The following is a 23,469-nucleotide window of genomic DNA, read 5'->3' as shown; positions in this document are numbered from 1 at the left end:
AAATAAGCTTTAAAATCTGATTCATTATGTAAATGAAAAAGTCTACCTGTGAATTTCTTCAAGGTGGGATGTAGGTGAAATATAATCAATGGAAGGGCTTTTTAACTGGTGAGGAGGTGATATCAATGCATTTTAGTTACTATTTAACATACAAGAATGATATCTCTATTAATGTGGAATACCCCAACAGTAAAACAATTTAAATAATTAGTTCAGATTATCTAAAATTGATTTTGAGTGTCAATTTAGAACAGTTTCCTAAACTGGCCTTTCCAAAGTAGATAGTATGAGACATAGTGATAGCACAATAGCTCATTTAAAGCTACATGGTACATCAACCGTGATATCAACATTTTGTATTCACTAAAGGAACATTGTATTAGGAATTGTTTGCCTGTATATTACTTTGCATTTAAAAATTGGGTTATTTAAAAAAAATTGCTAAGCTCAGATAGTGAATAACAGGGTGGTTCCTTCGGAAATCTAATATGATAAATGAAGCATTAATTTTAAGACCTAGTTTTAAATGCTATGTACCAACCAATATGAACCCTTTAAATAATCTTCTCTGGAATTTTTTAAGATTTTTTTCTAATCTGGGATATGGTAATGGTGAATTCTTTTCTTAGTGGTTAATATGAAAATGGGAAGCATTGAACTAATCATAGAAATAATATTGAATCCAATTAAAGCCACCTTGTCATGTGTGCATATGGAATGTAACAAAGAGTAGCTAAAAATACAGAAATAAGATTTTCTGAAATACTACACAAGTGTTAGTTGTATATACAGATGTCAAAACATAACACATCAAACTGTATACTTGAAATAGGTGCAGTTTATTCAACTGAATTAGAAATCACTTGCTTTTATAATTAGTTATGCTTATGTGTTAGTAAAATTGTAAGTACATTTTATTGGTAAGGCAGGAACCCTTGCATTTATTTAGTAGTTATCTTGACCTGTTTATTTTGGATTGATGGTAGGAGCACCTTGTTAAAAGAGGGTTGGTCAAAATGGAGGGAGGTAGTGGGTGATTGGTTAGGTCAACTGAATTCTAAGTGCCAGTAATGGGTTCCTTAGTGATAAACACTGCAGTTAGGCTACCAGCCTATGACTTATTCTGGTTTTTCCTTATCACCCAAGGCTTTCATTGCAATCCCGGGCTCTGGCTTGGGCTCCAGCTGGATCTCAAGCTCAGGCACTGGGGCAGGCTCAGGTCCTGGGGCAGGCTCCAGGGAAGACTCAAAAATGGTGATAGGCCCATGATCTGCCCCCAGGATGGTATCAGGTTCAATCTCATGGAAGGAAGTTGGTGTTGCTTCTAGTTGAATAACATCTTCAGCTGGCATTGTCTCGAACTCTGTAACTCTGTTTGTCATTGGTCTGCAGGAAGAAGGCCCAGAGAAGACCAAGTTAGGGTTTGACATTTCACGAGGAGCCATAGGTTTCAGTGACCATAGGTCCCAATCTGTTCAAGACCTCTGTGATTTCTGATATTCTGGTTCACTGTTAGACCACGTGTCTCTATTTTGGGTGCAGAAAAGTTGTGTCTCAACAATATCATTAGAGTTCAAGAGAGAAAAACCAGTGTTCCAAATGTGGGAAAACATATCAAGGTGAAAGGATCTATTCATCTAGTAAGGTCTTTGAGGCCCAAATCCATGACTCGGGTGTTATCTCTAGCTCACACTTCATCTAGCACAATACTTGGCATCTGGTTGGTGCCCAATCCACAGTTGTGGAAGCATAGAAATGGCAAGATGAACAAATGAACAAGTGTGATATACATTCACGAAGAAATGGCAGAGTGAACAAGAGCATAGGCTGTGGGCCCAGTCATGTTCTGACTTCTGTAGACCTTAGGCACTTTTGCCTTTGTGGGAACCTTGTTCCAAAAAAAAAAATATTGAAAATTATATTTTATGACCGGTTGGTGGAAAGAAAGTGTTTACTAATATGCTAAATCATTTTCTTAGACCTAAAATGGTTATTGTGGTTAAATAAGTTGATATAAAGTGCTTAGAACAGTCTGAAACACAGCACTCAGTAAACAGTACCCAACATGATTCTTTTATAAAAGTAGTGAGAATGAACAGAAAGATACCCCTGATATTTTATGCTAAAAGGAGTGCTTAGGAAGAGCTGACTGAAAGAGATATGCCAAAGAAATGACTATATTCAAGTAAAGACAACAAATTAAGGTCTTACTCGAGTTCTGTGGTGGTTTTAGAAGATCTCTTCCTTTCATTCCCCTTTGCCTTTGCCTTGCTCCTTGCGTAGCACACCGCAAAGGTGATAATGGCAGCACCTACTAGGGCACCCACCAAGGCCCCAACAATGATTCCAACTTCCGGATCTGGAGTATACAAGCAACTGGTTAGTAAAGTGGAATATATTGTCTCTGCCTCATACATGTACTTTTGTGACAGGGGGAAATATTTGGGGCATTCATAGAGTGGAAAATATTGGAATTGCATAGGCTGGGAGTATGGAAACCCCTAGAACTCTGCCAGTTGGACTCAGGGGGGAAGCATGATGGCTAGGTCAACTATGTAGCTTACTCATTCACATTTACACACATAAATAAAAAAAATGCCAACTTGGGGGAGGTGGAATCACTTTCAAAAAGGGGCATCATCCTATGCACCAAGAGGTTGCTAGTTTGATTCCTGGTCAAAGCATATGCCCTGGTTGCAGGCTCAATCCTCAGTAGGAGGCATGCAGGAGGCAGCCAATCAAATTTTCTCTCATTAATGTTTCAATCTCTCTCTTTCCCTCTCCCTTCCTCTCTCTAAAATCAATAAAAACATATTTTTAAAAACTTTATATTTAAAAAAAATTAAGCTTCGAGGAGACTTCAGTGTGCATTTGCTTGGTGAGTGAAAGAAACACCATGGAGCTGCACTCTGGTGACCAGAGAAATGACCTCTGTTACAGGCATGGACATTTTAGCAGGTTTTCCAAGAGAATAGGTCAAGTGGGTCCCTACATTCTCTCTCATAGTTTCCATGCTCACTATGGTGTCTCATATATTCTGGCCACTGGAAAGGGATATGCCCATTTCATAAACTGATTTATTAGATCAGTCTATAGTGAAATTTATTGTGTGAGATGATTCAGCTGAGCATGAGACTTTATTGTCCCCAAGAGGCCATGTATGTGTTCCAGGAAGGCTCATCCCCATCCACCTCCCTTCAAATAAGAATGGACATCTTATATTTTGAAACTAAAACCTAGTTGAATTGCGGAATTATTCCTTCAACATTTTATGATTAAAGGAATACATGTGCATAATTTAGAAAGTCAAACAGTTCCACTAGGCATCTAACAAAAACAAACCAAAACAAAAATCACCAGTTCTCCATCTCTCAGTCCCATTCACTAGAGACAATCACTTTTGACTACTTTGTAATCTTCTAAAATGTGCCCCCATGTTTCTATTATGCTTGTTCTAATATGTTCTCTATGTTTTCCAATTTTGGTTATTTTCTATTGACTTCCTATTCTGGAAGTTGAAGTTTTAACTCTCTTATGCCATTCCCCTCATACCCTACCACATTCTCCTTATATATTTACTAGTGGCCCGGTACATGAAATTCATGCACGGGGGGGGGGGGGGGCGGGTGTCCCTCAGCCTGGCCTGCACCCTCTCCAATCTGGGATACCTCGGGGGATGTCCAACTGCCAGTTTAGGCCCGATCCCGGGGATTGGGCCTAAACCAGTAGTCAGACATCCCTCTCACAATCCAGGATCACTGGCTCCTAACCACTCACCTGCCTGCCTGCCTGATCACCCCTAACCACTCACTCTGCCTGCTGGCTTGCTCACCCCCAACTGCCCCCCCTCCGCCAGCCTGCTTGCCCCCAACTGCCCCCCCTGCCAGCCTGCTCACCCCAACTGCCCCCCCCCCCCGCTGGCCTGATCACCCCTAACTGCCCTACCCTCCTGGCCTGATCGCCCCTAACACCTCTGCCTCAGCCCCACCACCATGGCTTTGTCCGGAAGGTCTTCCAGTCTAATTAGCATATTACCCTTTTATTAGTATAGACTAGAGGCCCGGTGCATGAAATTCATGCACGGGGGTGGGGGGGTGTCCCTCAGCCCAGCCTGCACCCTCTCCAATCTGGGACCCCAGTGGGATCAGTCCTAAATGGGCAGTCGGTCATCCCTCTCACAATCCAGGACTGCTAGCTCCCAACTGCTCACCTGCCTGCCTGCCTGATTGCCCCTAACCACTCTGCCTGCCAGCCTGATCACCTCCTAACCACTCCTCTGCCAGCCTGATCGATGCCTAACTGCTCCCCTGCCAGCCCTATTGCTCCCAACTGTCCTCCCTTGCAGGCCTGGTCCCGCCCAACTGCCCTCACCTGCAGGCCTGGTCACCCCCAACTGCCCTCCCCTGCAGGCCTGCTCACTCCCTACTGCCCTCCCCTGCAGGCCTGGTTGCCCCTAACTGTCCTCTCCTGCCAGCCCAGTCGCCCCTAACTGCCCTCCCTTTCAGGCCTCATCCCTCCCAACTGCCCTTCACTGGCCTGATCACCCACAACTGCCCTCCTCTGCCAGCCATCTTGTGGCAGCCATCCTGTGTCCGCCATCCTGTGTCCACATGGGGGCAGCCATCTTGTGTGTGATGGTCCATTTGCATATTACCTCTTTTATTAGATAGGATAGCACAAGTTGTAGGTAAATCCAAGTTTGCAATATTATGACTATGTAAATATTTCCACAGCTGCATAACATAGTATTAGCATGTTTCTCTCTTATACATTTTAAATTTTTCTGAGGTTAATAATTGCCTCATTTGGTGATTTTAAAAAATGTATTATTGCTAATCCCCCAAATTTCCAGTAAAACTATTGAACTCCTTCAATAGATTCTAACACGTAGAATAATCTATAGGTTTCTTATGTTGTTGTTTTATTTTCTTCAGAGACATCCTTGCTGGAATCCTCCATCCTCCTCCCTCAGCATGGACTGACTATTTTCCTGCTCTATTGTCATCCTTCACCCTCTTTTCACCTTTATCCCTATTTTATAGATAAAGAAAGTTCCTTCATGATACAGCTCAAATAGCACTTTATTGGTAAAGCTGGCCTTGGTTGTATAAGCATAATTAATTATTTCTTCTTTAATGTCCTATACTAATAGACCCTTGCAGACCTTTATTATAGCATTTCACACAATTTTAATGTCTGTTCATCTCTCTAGCTCAGTGGTTCTCAACCTTGGTTGCACATTAGAATCACCTGGGAATCTTTTTAAAATCCTGATTTCTGGGCCTCATCCTCTGGAAATTCTGTTTCTTTGTTACTAATGTTGTGGCCTCACCCCATAACAAAGAAACAGAATTTCCAGAGGGTGAGGCCCAGAAATCAGGATTTTAAAAAGATTCCCAGGTGATTCTAATGTGCAACCAAGGTTGAGAACCACTGCTCTAGCTAAACTGTGAGGTCCTTGATTGTAAGACACATACCTTATTAATCGAGAGGCAGGGAGGCAGGACAGAAGGAAGGGAGGGAGGGAGGGAGGGAGGGAGGGAGGAAGGAAGGAAGGAAGGAAGGAAGGAAGGAAGGAAGGAAGGAAGGAAGGAAGGAATAGAGGAAGCCAAGTGTCAACATCACTGGAAAGAGGATTCAAAAGGAAGAGAGGTTCAAGTATAAATCCTAGGAATCTCTACATCTGCTGTATGACTGTACCTCTGGAAAGGTAAAATGGGATTGTGGAAGATCCAGAGAAAAACAGCAGAAATGGATCAAAGGACTGGGGGTAGAACGGGACCACAGAAAGGACAGATCAAACAGATGAAACTTCTTCACTTTGAATAAAAAGAGCTGAAAGTGATATAAGGATGAAGGTGTATCCTGGATTTGGAAAAATGTTTGGATCAGGGCAAATAAAAGGAAGAAAGCTCAGCTTCATAGGAAAGCAATGAAACTGGCCACCTGTATATTGTATGTATTAAAATCATACATTCAAAGTAAGTTAGAAAAAAGGAATAGATGACATGATCCTAAGTGTTAAGTGATCTTTGAGAGGTATAGCAAGATATCCTTTATGGAGGCTTGCCATTGACTGGTCCAATTTGAAAATTCCAAGCCCTCAAATCTATGATTAGTAACTAAGCACTTTTGAACTGGAAGGTTGAGGTTTAGAGGCATCCAGACACTGCGAGTTACTAACTGGATTACCTTGGGCATATAACTTACCTACATGAACTCCAGTTCTTTCAGTAAAATGAGAGTAACATATCCTGCCTCCTAGATAGGGTATTTGGAAGACTGAGAGAAGTAATGCTCACAGTACCTGGCTGAGTGTCTGGCACATAATTTGTGCTCCACAAATATTAGCTACTGTGACTGTACGTATGAGTGTTCTTATTACTATTATTATCAGGGGCATATCTTGACAAATTAGTTAAGAACTGGAAAGTCTGTGAGCTCCATGTTTGACATAGATTGCTACAGTTTCACCTTGATTTACCAACAGCGCAACAAAGAAAATTTAGCCTAGTACCAGCAATGAGACTGTTGTTTTATTTATTAAATAGTAATTCCTACTTTCTAGAGATTTTGTGAAGGTTAAACAAATTTATTTTTATAAACATTTTAGGGCAGTGTGTGGCACATATTAAGTATTGTGTAAACAATAGATACATATTAGGATGATAATGCATCATATTAACCTTTAAAGCAACAAATCTCCAGAGAAACAGGAAGGACTAACCAGGACTAATTAATTTACTTGATTGGCAGCCCCAGGATACTTGACTTAAGGAGAAACTATTGTATGATCAACTCACGTGAAATAGTTAGATCGATTTCACAGGAGCTATTGCCAAGGTTGTTGATTGCAGTGCACTTGTAATGACCTTGTTCAAAATTGGTCAGATTTCCAATAACCAAAGTCCCGATGGCTGGGTCTGTCAAAACCAGGAAATAGACTTTTGAAATCTCTTATGTGGGTAGAGATGGCAATGTAGCAGATCATTCAATGCCAACCCACGCCCTCACATTAATTTCCCTTTCTTGAGGTGTGCAGGGTCCAACTAGACCCCTTAAGACTATTCCAAAGGTAGCCCCATACCACCACCTCTGAGCCAAAACCAGGTTTGGCTTATAGAAGTTGGGGATAAGACCAGATCACAATCATCTCTTTTCACACACCCCTCCCAGAAAAATAGAAGATTGATCTGGAAGATGAACAGTCAGCCACACACACAAGCTATCAGCTACTACACACACCATACCTTGCCAGGGGCTTCTGAGGTATATACTTACTGAAGCTTTCTTTCACTGGGATGATGTCTTTTCCTTCAAGTTTATACCAGTGGTACACAGGGGAAGGAGTTCCAAGCACCGAATGGCAAGAAAGAGAGATTGGTCGGCCGGTTTCTGCTATTCCTTGAATGCTGCAAAAGGGCTTAGAAGGTTTGACTGTAAAATAATGACAAAGAGTAAAAATCCTGTTGAATGAATGACAGTCTATAACAATTACAGTCACTTCCTCATTTTCATTTTGTGAAATGTCCACTGCTTTTTTTTTTAATCTTTAAAACTTATTTTGACAGTTTTCTATTTGTACCACCAGGTGGGAGTAGAGCACCTCAGATGCAAGAACCTTTCAGTCACCAGGCCATTAAGATTCTAATAGCAAATCTTCTCTCTGCCTCTTTCCCAGATCTATAACCAGGAATTTCCACTTTGTGTGTAAAAATATGGCTTTATTAAAACAACCAAATGTAAGCAAACCCTGAACAACTAGGAGTATAGTTTATACTCTTGAAGCACAGTTGCAAAGGAAAATATAACCCTTAAATACTTTGAGATAACCTATTATTTTTCTTTTAAAAATTATTATATTAATGCCATATTTTTATTTTTCCTTTTACTTATGAGTTACTTTTGGAACTTATTTTTCCGGGGTGCACAAAATGGTTGGAGGGTTTGAATTTGCCTGTGTCACTCATTGGTAGGGGAAGCCCATTTTGGGGGGTGGTGGTGCTACAGAGTGTTGAAATCTTTATTCATTTTTCACTCCACAAGCAAATACAGTGGGGCCTTGACTTACGAGTTTAATTCGTTCTGAGACCGAGCTCGTTAAGGAGCTCGTTACCTCAAATTACTCTATCAACTCAATGCAAAAAGTCAGCTGAGAGACAGCTGGTATCTCAAAAAACTCGTTAGTCGGGACACTCGTAAGTCAAGGCACCACTGTACTTGAGGGCCATCTGACACAGTTCTGAAGTGGGGTGGGGAGAGTAGTGAAAGAGGGCTTTGTATTTCATGTATTCTGTACTGAGAGCAGGAGGACCACAGGAGGAATTTAAGTAGGGGAGGGATGATGGTCATTTTAAAATTTTACCTGAATCACTCTTACTCTTGGGTGCCTGAACCAAGGGAGAGGAGGAGACAAATTCAAGAGGTACTACAAGTCAACAGGATTTGGTGACCAAGTGGATATGGGGCATGAGGAAGAAGGTGGGGTCAGTGATGTCTCCCAGATTTCTGATTTGAACATCTGGGTACATGAGCTTGCCATCATCCCCTGAGATAAAGAATACAGGAGGAGGCACAAGTTTTCAGGCAAAGAGTGGGAAGGAGGGAGGAGTGAGAATGAGGTCAGTTTGGGACATACTGAATTTTAGCTGCTTATAAAACACCTCAATGGAGAAGTCCTGTGGGAAATTGAAAAACTGAATCTCCTCATCTTACAGCTCACAGCTTTTTCTAACCTTAGTCTGACAGAAAGTTAAGTGCCTGAATGTGGAAACTTTCCAACTCATCTTCCTTATCTTAAGTTGGATTTAAAGTCCTCCAAAGACGTAGGTTCTCTAACTTAGGCTAGTCAGACCTTAATACTCCAGACCTCCCAGATTTCTGCTCTTGCTTGATAGGTAGCAGTTAAGAACAGAGCTCTGGATCGACACAGAATACTGGCTCTGCAACTTTACCCTAGATGTGTTTAGGCAAGTAACCTAACATAGCCAAACCTTAGTTGACTCATCTGCAAAATGTGAACAGGTGATTATCTGAGCCCAGGCTAATCCAAATATATTGTATTTATATTAATGAAGCCATGTTTATAGAGCCTTGCACACAGAATTTCTGTTGGCCACGAGCATAACTAATTCCCGCAGCTGCACTTTATAGCTTGCTACTGAAGTTAATCTTCCAATCTTAGATTCTAACCTACTGTACACATGAGCAAGTAAACAGATAGATATACTTGTAGCCCTTTGAAACACTTCACCATCCCTATCTTTAAACAGTTGTCTTTTTAACTAAGAGAAGTATTTTTTTTCTCTTTACCTCTCCATTCTCTCTTCCTTTCCACTGATTTTCTCAGATGGGGACAATTCATTGGCTATGCCTACCCTAAACAAGACTATTTAACCAGAAGTCCATTGCAACTATCATTAGATTTAGATACTGAATTTTTTTTTAACATGGAGATTTAATAGCCTTTACAGCAGAATACAGCAATTTGAAAAGAAAATTAAATGGGGTATTTTATCACAGTCAGGTACCAGGCCTTGCATTAAATGATGGACAAAAACCTCAATGACTTTTATTCATTTCTTGAGTCCAGAATCAAATCTAGATAGGCATTGTATTTATATTTTGCTGGACACATGTTCTCCTTTAATTTTTTATTAATAAAACACTTAGTGAATCATTTTGAACCATGTCCCAAACCTATATATTTTCTAAAACTACTGCATCACTATTGAATTGGCACTTCATCAGTTAAAGCCCACAGTTTACTGCCAAAGCCATTGACCTACCATTTAACTTTATTGCTTTCAACAGAATTGGGGTGGGAGGAAGAGGCTCACCTCAGAAAACAAAAGAAAATGCTTCAGCAATGTCTCAAACCTTCTCTAAATATATCATTTTCTTTTATATGCCAAATTGCATAAGGAAGATGATTCTCATTCTAAATGCATACAAAATAATTATTCAAACTTCCGCTGGATATTTTTCAGTGATTCATTTTTCAAGGCTATCATACCTAATGGAGCTCTCCTAAATGAATGGTGTCCAAACCACCTGGGCCTTTGCTCATTGCTGTTTTCTTCACCTAAACTGTGTCCTGCTACCTCAGCCCCTTTTCTACCTTACACACTCTTACACATCCTTCAATATTCAGTGCAAAAGTCACCTTCTCCAGGAAACCTTCATTTCCCCAGACAGCTTTTAGTCCTTTCCCCTCTGTCTCCCAGATCTCCTCTCCTACCTTCACTGTTTTTAAGTTATATATCTGCCTCCCTGACTAGATTCTGAGCTTTTGGAGGGCTCAGACCCTATCTTTTGCATCTTTCCATCACCATTGCCTAGCACAGTAACTGGACATGTGCTCAGGGTTTATTGAATGAATTTATGCATGAACAAGTAAATTCATGGGATCAATCAATGTCCATCACTGGGTAGTAAAATGACTCTAAAAGATGCATTGCTGGGAAGATTGATCTTTAAGAAAATATTGGCACTTCTTTCCACCATTGGACTGCCCCTACCATGCCCCGCCCCTCAGTCAGGATAAGCAGAACAGGCACTCATATACAATGGAATCTGGGAACTGTAAAGAGCTGCTTCAATTTTTAGAAAAAATTATCAATTTCAAATTTTCAAAAGCATTAACTTGTAGAATGCTTTTGTTTTGAGCCCAATTAATAAAAATATAATTTTTGAGAGTTCCCAAATAAACAAAGAAATCCACAGACCCTTTGCCTCTTAAGTTTTCTGGATCCCAGATGCTTAAGGAAAAGTCATGACACAGTCATTGCAGGAACAACTAACCCAAATACTCATGGGAAAGAACAACTCAGAGAGAAAATGACCCTCAGCTTCTTATGGAAGTTGATTAGGGATTCTCTGAACTTTAAATTTAAGAATATTAACCTTTCTGCATAACTATCTCAGGACTATTTCCAAGATCAGTGATAAAAATGTTTGGCTTCTTCGTCTGTTCTTGGTCAGAAGGACAACCCAGAGCCAGGGAGCAACAGAAACCCATTAGAGGACTAATCCATCAAATTCATTGAATATGGACAGTATATAATTTAATCCTAATAGTAAACTTGTAAAGACAGGGTAGGAGTCATAACTCCATATCAAAATGGCCAGAGCAAGGTGGACTGACCTGCTTGATGCCACAGAGTAGCCAAGTAAGAGCTAGAACCTAGGTCTTCTGACTCAGAGCCTGAGGTGCTATCATCTATATCAGACCATTTAGTTTCCATGTAAATGACTAATCTTCCAAACTAGAGCATCAACTTTACCAGGAAAGGGATTGTGTATACTTATCTTGTCTTTTCTTGTACCCCAATGCCTAGAACAGGGCTCAGCAAAATAAAAACATGATTGAGGTACACCACTCTTAAAAATCAGTGCTTGATTACCAGGTGTGTAGATGCAGTAGCAAACCTCACAGTAAGTACATGGTGCATTTCTAGCATCACTTGAATGGCAAGCTCAGAAAATTCTGGACATTTCCCCTAGGTGTTCACCTTGTTACTGATTGCTGCTTTTTCAAGCTACTCAATTATCAAGTCACTGGTTTGATCTAGCTCTTCCTTTCCTGTAATGGATGTACTCAGCTTGAAAAGAACAATAACTAGATCAGCTCTAATTGGGGTTACTTAGAAGTGGGAAAGCCCTTAGTTAAACTTGTTAGTTGGTCAGGGTTTACAGCCCTTTCATCCCTCCCTTCAATACATCTGAAGGTCTGCACACAAGACCTGCTAGGCTGAAAGACAGGAGCAAAACTCCCATTGTCTTCTCAAACAGAAGTTGAAAGGAGCCCTAGAAATCTCTAAAGTTATGAATTTCCCAAAAGCAATAACCATGCCTCCAATGCTGTAAACCTTATTGCTCCTAGCACAAAGCAAGCACTCAATAAATACTGCATAAATGAATCACTCCAAATTCATTTGAAGAATGGATATGACTTGTCCAGTGTCACATAATGCATATTTGTATATATAAATAAAGTCATTCTCAACTCTAGCTTAACATGTGGCTCTTTTTCTAAATGGTGTTAACATTTAAAATTTTTGTTAAAGTATAGTTAGCATAGAATAGTATATTAGTTTCAGGTATATAAAAATGATTTGATATGTATATACCTTATGATGTGATCACTACACTTAGTGTTGTAACCAACTGTCACCATGCCAAGTTATTACAATACTAGAGGCCTGGTGCATGAAATTCATACATGGGGGGAGAAGGGGCCCTCAGCCTGGCCTGCACCCTAGGGGGATTTCCACACGGATCGGACCTAAACCAGCAGTCGGACATCCCTCTCACAATCCGGGATGCTGCATGCACCAGTGACCAAACTTTTCATACAGGTGAAAGTCATCTTGCTGTTGTATGGGCAGCTACATTTTTTGCCTTCATTATAAAAAGTAGTACATAGCATGATCCTTCTGAGGCAGTAGTACCATTTTCCCCATCTTATGGGTGGACAAACTAAAGCAGAGGGAAGTTAAGTAATTGGCTTTGTCACACAGTTATAAGTGTCAGAATCAGGGCTGACCACAATATGTGCAAGCCAGAGCCCATGCATGTCATCGCTGCATCATCCTGCTTTTTCAGTGTTAGAGTAGCCTTGCCAGGTTTTAATTTTTAAAGCTAAGAGACTGTTCCCAATATATAGGGTAGGGTCCCTAGGCCTGGCTGGTGGTCAGGGCCGATCTGTGGGGCAACAGGCAGGTGGGGTGATCGGGGAGCCCCTGCTGGCACCCGCTTTGGCTGGCAGCCTGGTGCCGCCCACTTTCCATCCCTGTCCCCCAATCGCTGCCACAGGTCACCTCCTGACCAGGGGCAGCTCCTGCATTGAGTGTCTGCCCCCTGGTGGACAGTGTGGGTCACAGCAACCTGTAGTTCTGCCTGTCGTTCCACTCTTCGGTTGATTTGCATATTATGGTTTTATTATATAGGATTATTGACTATATTCCCTGTGCTGTACACTACATATCCATGGTTTCTTCATTTTAATACTGGAATTTTGTACCTCTTATTCCCCATTCACCTTTTTCACACACACACCCTCCTCTCTGGCAAACAAGAGTTTCTCTGTACCTATGGGTCTATTCTCATTTTGGTCCATCAATAGATGAATTAAAGAAGATGTGGTATTTATATACACTGTGGAATATTACTCAGCAATAAAAAAGAATGAAATCTTGCCATTTGCAACAACATGGATGGACCTAGAGCAGTGGTTCTCAACCTGTGGGTCACGACCCCTTTGGCGGTCAAACAACACTTTCACAGGGGTCGCCCAAGACCATCCTGCATATCAGATATTTGCACTACGATTCATAACAGTAGCAACATTACAGTTATGAAGTAGCAACGAAAATAATTTTACGGTTGGGTCACAACATGAGGAACTGTATTTAAAGGGCCAGAAGGCTGAGAACCACTGACCTATGCTAAGTGGAATAAGTCAGACAGAGAGAGTCAAATACCATATGATTTCACTTATATGTGGAATCTAGAAAAACAATCCAAATAGTGTTAACATATTTTAAAAGGGAACCTCCTGCCTTTATTTAAAACTAGTGGCCTGGTGCATGAAATTCATGCATGGGGGCAGGGCATCATCCCTCAGCCTGGCCTGCACCCTCTCCAATCTGGCCCTTCGGGAGATGTCAGACTGCTGGTTTAGGCCCGATCCCGCACCAGCAGTCAGACATCCCTCTCGCAATTTGGGACTGCTGGCTCCTAACTGCTCACCTGCCTGCCTGCCTGATCGCCCCTAACCACTCTACCTGCCAGCCTGATCGCCCCCAACTGCCAGCCTGATTGCCCCCAACTGCCCCTCCCCTGTCAGCCTATGGGTGCTGGAGAAATGCTGGAGAACAGAAATTAGGAATTGGGAGCCATTTATTTTCATTACAGTTCGGCCTTTAGTGACTGACTTCTGGGGAGGCCCTCCTTCTCTCTGGACCTCAGTTACCCCAACTGTAAAATGGGGACTTGGATAACTGGATTCCTAGGCCCCTTTCACAATGACAACTGGAATCCTGTGAAAGCTCTAAGCAGCTGGGTGTGGCCTGCCCCCTGGGCACCCAGAAAGGCCCAGGTTGGGGTCACACAGGGAAGGGCTTTAACCCCACCCAGACCTTGTTGGGGTTAAAGCCCTGAAAAACTCAGTCTGAAAAACTCAGTCTCCCTTCAATGGAGTGTACCCCGTGATTGCACTGCAGCTGGCACTTCTGTACCATGGGCCCTTCCGCCCAGGCAGGGCACACACTCTACACCCTGCGCCCATGCTGCTGCCATCCCAGAGGTGCTCATGCCTGGGGAGTCTGGGGGTTCCCGAGGCACCTATGGGTGGAGGGTGGGGGGTAAGAAAGGAAGGAGGATTTGCAACAATACCTCTGGGAGGAGGCAGCTGGGGCAGCAGCAGTGGCGGCAGCAGCTGGAGGCGAAGGCTAAGGCATAGGAGGAGGTGCCCAGGCACTCCCCCTCCCATTGTCCCCAGCCCCATACAGGCCCAGCCTTGTGCCCGGCAGCATGTCCCGTGCCCCGGACCGTGCAACCAGCCCTTACCTTGCAGCACCCAGCTGTCCTCCTGCTTGCTAAAGCTACTTATCCCAGGAAAGCTTGTGCAGTGCCAGGGATTGAACCCGCAGACAAAAAGTGAAACTTTGACAGGGCTAGAGCAACTCCTGGTTGGTGCCTTTCCCCCTCCTTCCTTCCCACCATCCCCACCCTCTCCCCTCAGTCTCCCACACGGTTCCCTGAGAGCTGGAAGCTGACGTCAGGGGCCTGAATTCCTGACTTTGCCTGCACGCATTTGTCCATGTACAGTATGGGAAGACGGGTGCCCAGGAGCTGCATAGTGCTGCCTGCTGGGGGAGGGGGCACCTGCAACAGGTAGGGGCTGTGCCAAAAGGTGGACGCACAGTGGACATTTTATTTCCTGGAAATAAGAGGAGGGGAATTAGGGATGCAGGGTGTGTCCACTGGCTCCAGCCCCAGCAGCCCAGCGTCGCAGCCTCCACAGGGCTGGGGTTGGGGCTGGGGTCCGGACCCCCCTGGGGGCTTGTGTGTCCACCGGCTCCATGGCTCTGGCTGGCGCCACCATCTTTGTGGCTATGGGCGCCGCCATCTTTGTCACAAAGTGAAAGTTAATTTGCATATTACTATTTTATTAGGTAGGATAACTAGAGGCCTGGTGCATGAAATTGGTGCACAGGTAGGGTCCCTAGGCCTGGGTTAGCGATCAGGGCCAATCTGTGGGGCCACTGGTGGGGCGATTGGGGGGGCCCCCACTGACACCTCCCTTGGCCAGCCTGGGGCCTGTGGGCTGGGGGCATCTCCTGCATTGAGCATCTGCCTCCTGGTGGTCAGTGTGCATCATAGCGACCAGTTGTTCTGCCGGTCATTCCGCCATTCGGTCGGTTTGCATATTAGCCTTTTATTATATAGAATGGTTTAATGGTGGGAATTGTGGCTGGTTAATAGGAGAGATAATAAATTGGCAGCTGTCTCCCCCAGGTAGGACTGGCTATAATTGGAGGTCCCCAATTAAAGAGCTGCTAATGATCATTTAGTGGGACTATGCATTGTCCCATCTGTCCTCATTTTATCCTTCAGAAATAGGAATCCTTGGAGGTTGGATCATCTACTGCTGTCTGTCATTTTGGCATTCCTTTTGGTTTGGAAATTGTTTCAACATGTTTTATGAGTGATTTCTCACTGTTTCTATACAGGTTGGATTAAGGGATGTGTCTCTAGTTCCCTGATAATCAAAGGAGGAGGGAGGACATTTCTCCTTGGGACTTAATTGGCACTATAATCCATGCCCTGGCTTATTGAAGTCCTAAGTTTCTCCAAGAAAACCCATAAAAATTTGTCCATACCTAACACATTGACTGTGAGAATGCCTTGATTGCTGCCACTAAAATCTGGGGGGTTGTTAACATCGCAGGTGTAGATGCCACTATCTTCTGGTTGCATATGCAAAATAGTGATGGATGCATTATCTGGCTCCTTGGACGCAACAATTCGATCTTTAAATTGCCCGATGGATGCAGCTTGTCCACCTTCATAATAGTAAACCTAGGACAAAAAAATGAGAAAAATGAGAACTGAAGAATGTCCAGGGCTAGGATAAACTACCTGGGAGCTCCTTCTATCCAAGGTTATCTTCTTTAATATACAGCAGCATTTTACCCCCATCAGGGAACAGGTCCCTATGGCAAAGGTTTTTCAACTCAGTGGAATATGTCAGCTTCCTCACAGTTTTTCAAAAGCCATTACTTCATTTGTGCTCAAAGCAACTTTGTGATATCATCATAGCAGCAAGGTATGATGGTCTTACATACAGTAGTCAGCTGGAGCTAATGGGATTCAACTCTTAAGCTTAAGTTAAGAGATCAAGATACTCATCTGATGAGTCTACTTGGATGAAACTCATTTTATAGGACACAAATGCATCAGGGGAAATCCAAAACCAGCACACACACCCCTCGCATATACACACACACACCCCTCTCATATACACACACACTTTATAAGGTTTTTAAAAATTGAGTTTATATTACTCAGTGGGACTATCTGGAATATCTGGTTTCCCTGAAAGTTAGAATATTCATGCTCCTTTCAAACACACACACTCCTTTGGATAAACAAACTTGGGTTCACCATGTTAGAATAACATTTCAGAGGAGAAAGGCTTTGAGAAATCATCTGGTCCCATTTCCTCATAATGGTGGTATGGGGGTGGAACAATGTAACCCAGAAAAGGGTCTAGAAAGTGCTTAGTCAATGGAGCTACTACCTTTCTCCCCATGTGTCAGGAAGCAGAACTGGAATTATCATTTCAATAAGGACATTCAAATCCAGAGAAATTAAATAACTCATCTAAAGCCACAGGATTTCTATTATTATAATTTAGAATACTTAAGAAAGATCTGGATTCTAGTCCCATCTTTATTTAAGAACATGGATATTTAGATCATAATGGCAAGTGTGGAGCAGCATGGTGAGGTGGAAAGAAGCCTGGATTTTAGCTACATCTCTGCTTCTGACTAACTGTGACAATATCAGGGGAGGTGGCCTCTGGTCATGTCTCCATGGAAACCTCCTTTGTGATAAGTAAAAAAATTATTTAATCTTTCCAACCTTTAGTTTCCACATCTGAATGAGGAACCAGAGCAATATTCTCCTAAGTGTGATATGTATTCCCCAAGTATAGGCACATAAGTTGATTTTAGGTATTATATAAATGAAAATTTATTAGAAAGAGACATATATAGCACATTAAATCTGTGAGTTCATGAATATTATTGCTTAGGGATGAATCTAAGACAGATATTTTTAATATTTTAAGAAACCAAGTTAGTATAGAAAACATTAAATACTGCTTGTGCACCCAAATATGACAAAAATCATAACGACAAGACATGACTGACTGAAACTTTGGAATCACTGATCCCTGGGTTTTCATAATACACACAGTCTATGTACATTCTTTGTTAGTTTCATACAAATGTGTGTAATTGAAATATATATTATTCAATAAATGGATACTGCCCTAGTCCAGTGGAACTAATTAATATTTTCATAAAATCTATTTGAAGAGCTTTATGGTTTATTTAATTCACTCTCCTCGCTTTATAGTAGAAACTGAAGCACAGAGAAGTTTATAGTTTCGACAGTTCTAGAACCCAGTTTTTCTAATTTCTTGTGCAATGCTCCTACCTTAATAGGCTAATGAGAGCGGGAAGGTGATCAGCGAGCTGAAAGATTTTGTCTAGATAAATTCAAAAGCACTGTCCCTCAAGCAGAAAGCCAATATATTTTTAAACTAAGGCAGAAATGTAGCTTTTGAGGAAAAATTCAAAGGAAAAAGCATATTTAAAAAGATAACAACTTGTCTCTCTCCTCTGGTTCTCTAATATCACCTAGCTTTCTTTTCCTGCCCTAAATGAGTCACTTATAATTCAATTCATCCATTCATACCTACTGAAAGTACTAACTTTTGCCCCAGAGGAGTTCTGTTTTACTGACAAACCAGAAAGCCAGTGTTAAGGTATTCAAGTGGGCCAAGAGGAAGTTCAACTCCTCAAATGTCTATTCCCTTCATTTGTGTTGACACCCAATATATCTAGCTTTTCATTTCACTAGCTAGCATTGGGCTTATTTACTTTCCAATTAACAATTTGAGATCCTGTGGATTCTTACCTGGGACACAGCCTGCAGTCCATCAAGGAAGCCCATTACAACTTCAACATCTGGCCTATTCCCCTGCTCCCAGGAAGACTGTGGGTAGGACAGCCTGTTTTATATTGAGGTTTGAAGACACCACAACGAGATATGACATCAGTTTTGCCTGTGACCCACAGTAAGTCTCAGAGGATCTAGGTGAAAGAGCTTTGTTTCTGCAGAGATCAGGGGGCGAAGAGGGTGTGTTTTATGCCAAGACTAGGACATGAAAGTAAGTCACTGTAAAATTCTCACAGTTGGGCATGAGTGAATGTGAAATGATCAACTAATCATGAGGCCCTGAACTTGTAACTTCCCTATGAAAAGGACTTTCACCAACCCTTCTACCCCAGCTCCTCACACTGTAGCTTATATTTTTGCCCTCTCACAAATAATACTAAAGGAAAAAATAATAATAATACTAAAGGGTGTCATGGACAGGATGGGGTAAGTAGAGAAAATAATGGAGACCTAAAAGGGAAAGGACTTGGTCTCGGGATGCTGTGAAAAAAGGAACGTGCCCAGGGCTAGCAAGTGGCCAGACACATAGATAGATGGACTTTCTGTTAGGGGAAGTCCACACTGTCACACTGTCCTTATAAAGAAAAATAAAATAAAATGTTTTCCTAACCCTGCTTATCTAATTATGCAGGAAGGACTGAAACTTCATACCATTTTCCACAAAAGAATAATTCTTTTACAAATCAAAGCTGAACAATGATCAAGGCCTGGCCATGACCCTGTGAGGCTTATACACTTTTCAAAGAAAATATATGGTCAATTTAGAGATCAAAGCAATTGAGGTCCAGGAAAAGCCATGGATGTTCAATAAGCTACATCCTTGGTGGGAAGGGGTGGCTCCTTAAGTGGTGCTTGTTAATTTTATGCCCACTTGCCCTTTGTGGTTGTGTTTATGGCAGACTTTCCTACTTTCCCTCAGGGTCCTCTCTGCCTGTCCATTGGTGATGCTAGAGGCTGAATGTGGAATCATAATAGCATATTTGTTTGGTCATATTTATATGACCCCTGAGAGATCTCTTAATCATGGCTTCTAAGGTTGAGGAACTGTAAGGAGCCAGATGGATATAAGAAATATGGTAAATGTCTGGGAGGGGCTGATGGATGGTGGTAAGATCAGAGAGAATAGTGGGGCCTGTGGTGAAGTGGGGATCCAATACAAACAATGCTTTCAAAGTGTGGAAACAAACAAAATACTGGGCTGGCCATCCAATATGCATCCACTGGCCAAATCAGGCCCCAAGTCCTCCAGTTTGCAACCTCTGATTCATTCTCCTATATTACCGAAAAGGACACTGAAACCCCTCAAGGAAGTAATTTTCCCAAGGTCACACAATTTATAGTCAGACATGGAATTCAGACCTCCCAATTCTCACTGAACGTATTGAAATGGAACTTAAAGTCCTGACTTAGGCCAGGAAGATGATTTACAGGCAACCTTCTCCTTTTGGGGCCATTCCATCTCCTACTCCAACCTGACTTTTCTTCTGCCAATTGACGCTATTTATTGGCATGATGCTTCTTCCCAAGCTCAGTAGGTTCACCACACATTGCCTTCAACGTCTGCCAGCTGCAATAACTACCTTTCCCCTTCTGCTATGCCAAGTTCCTATTCACATGAAGCCACACAGCTAGGAGCCAGATTTGTCCAAAAAAAGAGATTCTTTTCTCAGCTTTGTGATGCTGCTCTCTAACTAGGGGTCGGAATATAAACAAGAGGGTTGAAAGAATTCAGTCTACTTTCTGTTTGAGTCTAAGCTGCAGTTAATAAATGTGTTTAGCCTCCAGAGCTGATTTTGTGGATTCTTTTTGGAAATGTGGAAGCATTAGAAGTCCACAGCAAACCATCGATTCATTCCCTTCCAGCCTCTTGCTTTCGTGCACTGTTCATAAAAGGGTGAGCCACAGACGGGGGGTGACTATTGGGTAGCAATGGTCTCAAGCCCATAATTTTCTCTGGACTGTACTAGGGGAACTGGGATTGCACATAGAAGAAATGAAACACCAAAAGGAAGACTTTCTTTCCCACACCTTTCCCTTCCCAGCCTGCAATTTACCTGAAATACCTAGTATTTAAATAGCTTTTGGGGAGTGGAGACTGCTTAAATTATTTTCTTTGGAAAATAGCAAAATAAATTGCTACCAGTCCATAACACCTTAACATTCGATTAATTTATCAAACTTAGCAAGAATAGACACCTGACGGTATGGGACACAGAATAGGTAACCTTTGATGGGAGAGGGCAGTGGGAAGGGAAGAACTTAGAACACTTCTCAATGAGTGTTATACTGGCATTTTGGACAGACAACTCTTTCATGTGAGTCTATTCTATGTATTGCAAGACATTTAGCATCTCTGGCCACCAACCACCAAATGCCAGTATTGGCTCTCATTTATAACAATTAAACCAACATCCTTCCCCCTCATTTTAAAATGTCCCTGAGGAGGTGGGACACCTCTACTCTGCCAATATTTGGAAAACATTTTATATAATCCTATCTGTAGAGGACAGGGTAGGTTGGGAGAATCTAGCAGCCAGAGAATATGAAGACACTAGGTTCTGGAAAGAAATTGTCAACACTCTATGTGTGTTGGGGAGATGAGGATGGCAAAGGGTTTCTTCCACTATGGATATTTTAGAAAAGTAAGTACTGTCTGAGAGACCCATGCTAAGTAGGATCAAAGCCTGTTCTGTTCATAGGCAGTTGAGGTCTCTGAAATTTACCAGTGACTGGTTGGATGGAAGAGGAGGCCACTGTTGTGATTAGAGGGGCACCAGACCACCTGAAATTCCCATGTTAGTCTGCCTGCACCAGGACCTAGAGTCTTCGGGTAAGAGTTCCTACTGAGGAAGTGATCAACTGAAGCTGTCCATGTCTTCCAAGAAGAGGGATTTTCTAAGAGGAGGGCCATACTAATGAATATCCTGGCCTCCCTGGTCAGAAGACTTGTGGGATACTTCTGTAGACCCTATTCAGCAAAGGAACCCCTTAGAGGAGATAGTAAGAGATAACATCCTCCCCTGGGTATTGAGAAACACTAGGCCTTTAAAACACAATGATCTTGGTGGTGGGAGAATATGAGCCTTTGGCAAGAGTTGGCCACTGCCATGCTCAATAGGGCAGCAATAAGGCCCTGACATTTTGGAGGAGGCTGAAAAGAACTCCAGGCATTGGTATGAGAGGCAAACTCAAGGCTGTCTCAGTTTTGCCCAGGGGTTTGTGCTGATCTGGATTGTTACCAAACTCAGACCCTCCCTTCTCACTCCTGAAAGCCAGTACCATTGCTTTGGAGACTCCAAACAATGAAGCGGTCCAGTAGTACACCAATAGGTATTCTTACCTGAGAGGTCCAGCTACATCTTCCCCGAGCGTCTCTTGCATGCGCCATTTTTAGACACTGACTGACTGCCTTTTCCTCCATACCCTCAGTATTGAGGCACGGGCTGTGCTGTGTTTGAGCAGAAATGGGTGGATCTGAGAGCCGAATGGTATATAGGTACATCAACCCAGGAGTTGAATTGAATCACTCAGTGGTCAGTCTGGCAACATCTTACTCTCATAAATCACAGAATTGTCTAATAGCATATCAGTCTCCTTTTATCACCCCCCCCAAAAGTCCTACCAGCCATTCCTATATTAACATACAACATGCTGTACAGAATTCTGAATGCATGGAAGTGCTCAAAGAGGAAACATTGGAAATAGAAACCAAATTTTATTTTGGAAAAATACATCTCAAAGGAAGATATCTGCAACCTCTTTGTTGAGTAGGTCTCTGTTCAAGGATAAGGAGCAGGCAGAGAAGGGGCCTAACCCCTCTCTTTAGCCACAGGCACCTGGAAGACAGCAAAACTGGAAACCAATTCTGGGCCAGGATACCCCCAAGAGTTCTGCCCCAGCTGTCCAGCTATACTAAGTGTATCTGTTGGGCTGCGTTTTCTAGTGCCTATGACCCAGGGATATGGATGGAATAGGGATTTTGCAAAATCACCATTTTGTGAGTAGTGCTCTTGATAATAATTTACATTCACTTAATGGTTACTATGTGGAAAGCTTCCTAGTGCTTCACAAACATTATCTCATTAAATCTTGCAGCAGCATTATTCACAGTGGCCAGCACATGGAGACAACCAGTGTCCTGTGATAGAGGAATGGCTAAAGAAGATGTGGTACATAAGCACAATGGAGTACTACTCAACTAAAAGAAAAGACTAAATACTGCCATTTGCTACAACATGAATAGACTATGAGAATATTATGCTAAGTGAAATAAGTCATAAAAAGCTAAGAACCATATTATTTCACTCATATATTGGATATAAAACTGAAAATGGTGGACATAAACAGCAGTGTGGTGGTTGCCAGAGGGAAGGGGGTAGGGGTGTGGGGGTTAAGGGCACCTAATATATAGTGATGGAAAATGATTTGACTTTGGGTGGTGGGCACACAGTGCAAAATACAGATCTTGTATCATAGAAATCTACACCTGAAAACTACATGATCTTATTAACCAATGTCACACCAATAAATTTAATAAAAACGTAAGCATTAAAAAACATCTTCACAGTAAACCTATGAGGTAGGTAAGTAACCTCATTTTACAGATAGGAAAACTGAACCTCTGAAAGGTCAAGTGACTTGTCTAAGGTCATCCAGCCAGCAAGTAAGTAGAACAATGAGTAGAACTAACATCCATTAGGAGGTTTCCACTGGGGCTCCAAAACTACTCATCTGGAAAAGCAGAGAGAAGAATATGCCTGCAGTGTATGGAGGAAAATAGGGAAGAACTCAAGTTCTCTGGATGTAGAAACCTAAGAATATTTATAAAGGGGCTCTTGCTGGGGCGAGGAGGCGGAAAAGAAAACCTGCCTTTTAGGGGGTGATTTTCACTGTCTACAAGCCAAGAGCTGGCCTTACTCTACCCTGTCTTCCATGTGGCCAAGGCACAAAAATAGGACAGGTCTCATGCTCTTCAAGAAATACTTAAAATGTTTTATGATCAGGCAGCATATGCTCATTGATCAAGTGGTTCAGTGCAGAAGAATTCCTTTGATTTGGACATCCTAAAAGAGTAGATTATTTAAATTACTTGCTCTGCCTGTACCAGACATTTTGAAGACTGAGGTAAACAGCAAGTAAATAAGCTACTTATAAATACTTATTTGTTAATAGATTTTCTTTCTAAAGTTGCTCTAAGACAGTGGTTTTCAACCT

The 23,469-nt window shown here is 42.2% G+C and overlaps 1 protein-coding gene across 1 annotated transcript; it reads right to left on the bottom strand.

Moving 5' to 3' along the window:
* Positions 1-820: 820 nt before the first annotated feature.
* VSIG1 (V-set and immunoglobulin domain containing 1) lies at positions 821-21,623 on the bottom strand. Its single transcript, XM_081115355.1, has 6 exons — positions 21,596-21,623; positions 15,888-16,086; positions 7,282-7,437; positions 6,804-6,923; positions 2,212-2,359; positions 821-1,386 (listed from the first exon to the last, which is right to left on the bottom strand). Exons 2-6 carry the CDS (start codon positions 15,982-15,984, stop codon positions 1,119-1,121), a joined length of 789 nt encoding a protein of 262 aa, XP_080971481.1. The 5' UTR covers positions 15,985-16,086; positions 21,596-21,623; the 3' UTR covers positions 821-1,118.
* Positions 21,624-23,469: the final 1,846 nt, after the last annotated feature.

This window comes from Myotis nattereri (genome assembly GCF_964212035.1).
Source record: "Myotis nattereri genome assembly, chromosome: X".
In the NCBI taxonomy this organism is placed as follows: Eukaryota; Metazoa; Chordata; class Mammalia; order Chiroptera; family Vespertilionidae; genus Myotis; species Myotis nattereri.
Note: the sequence above shows the minus strand (reverse complement) of the source record. Positions and strands in the feature narration are given on the sequence as shown.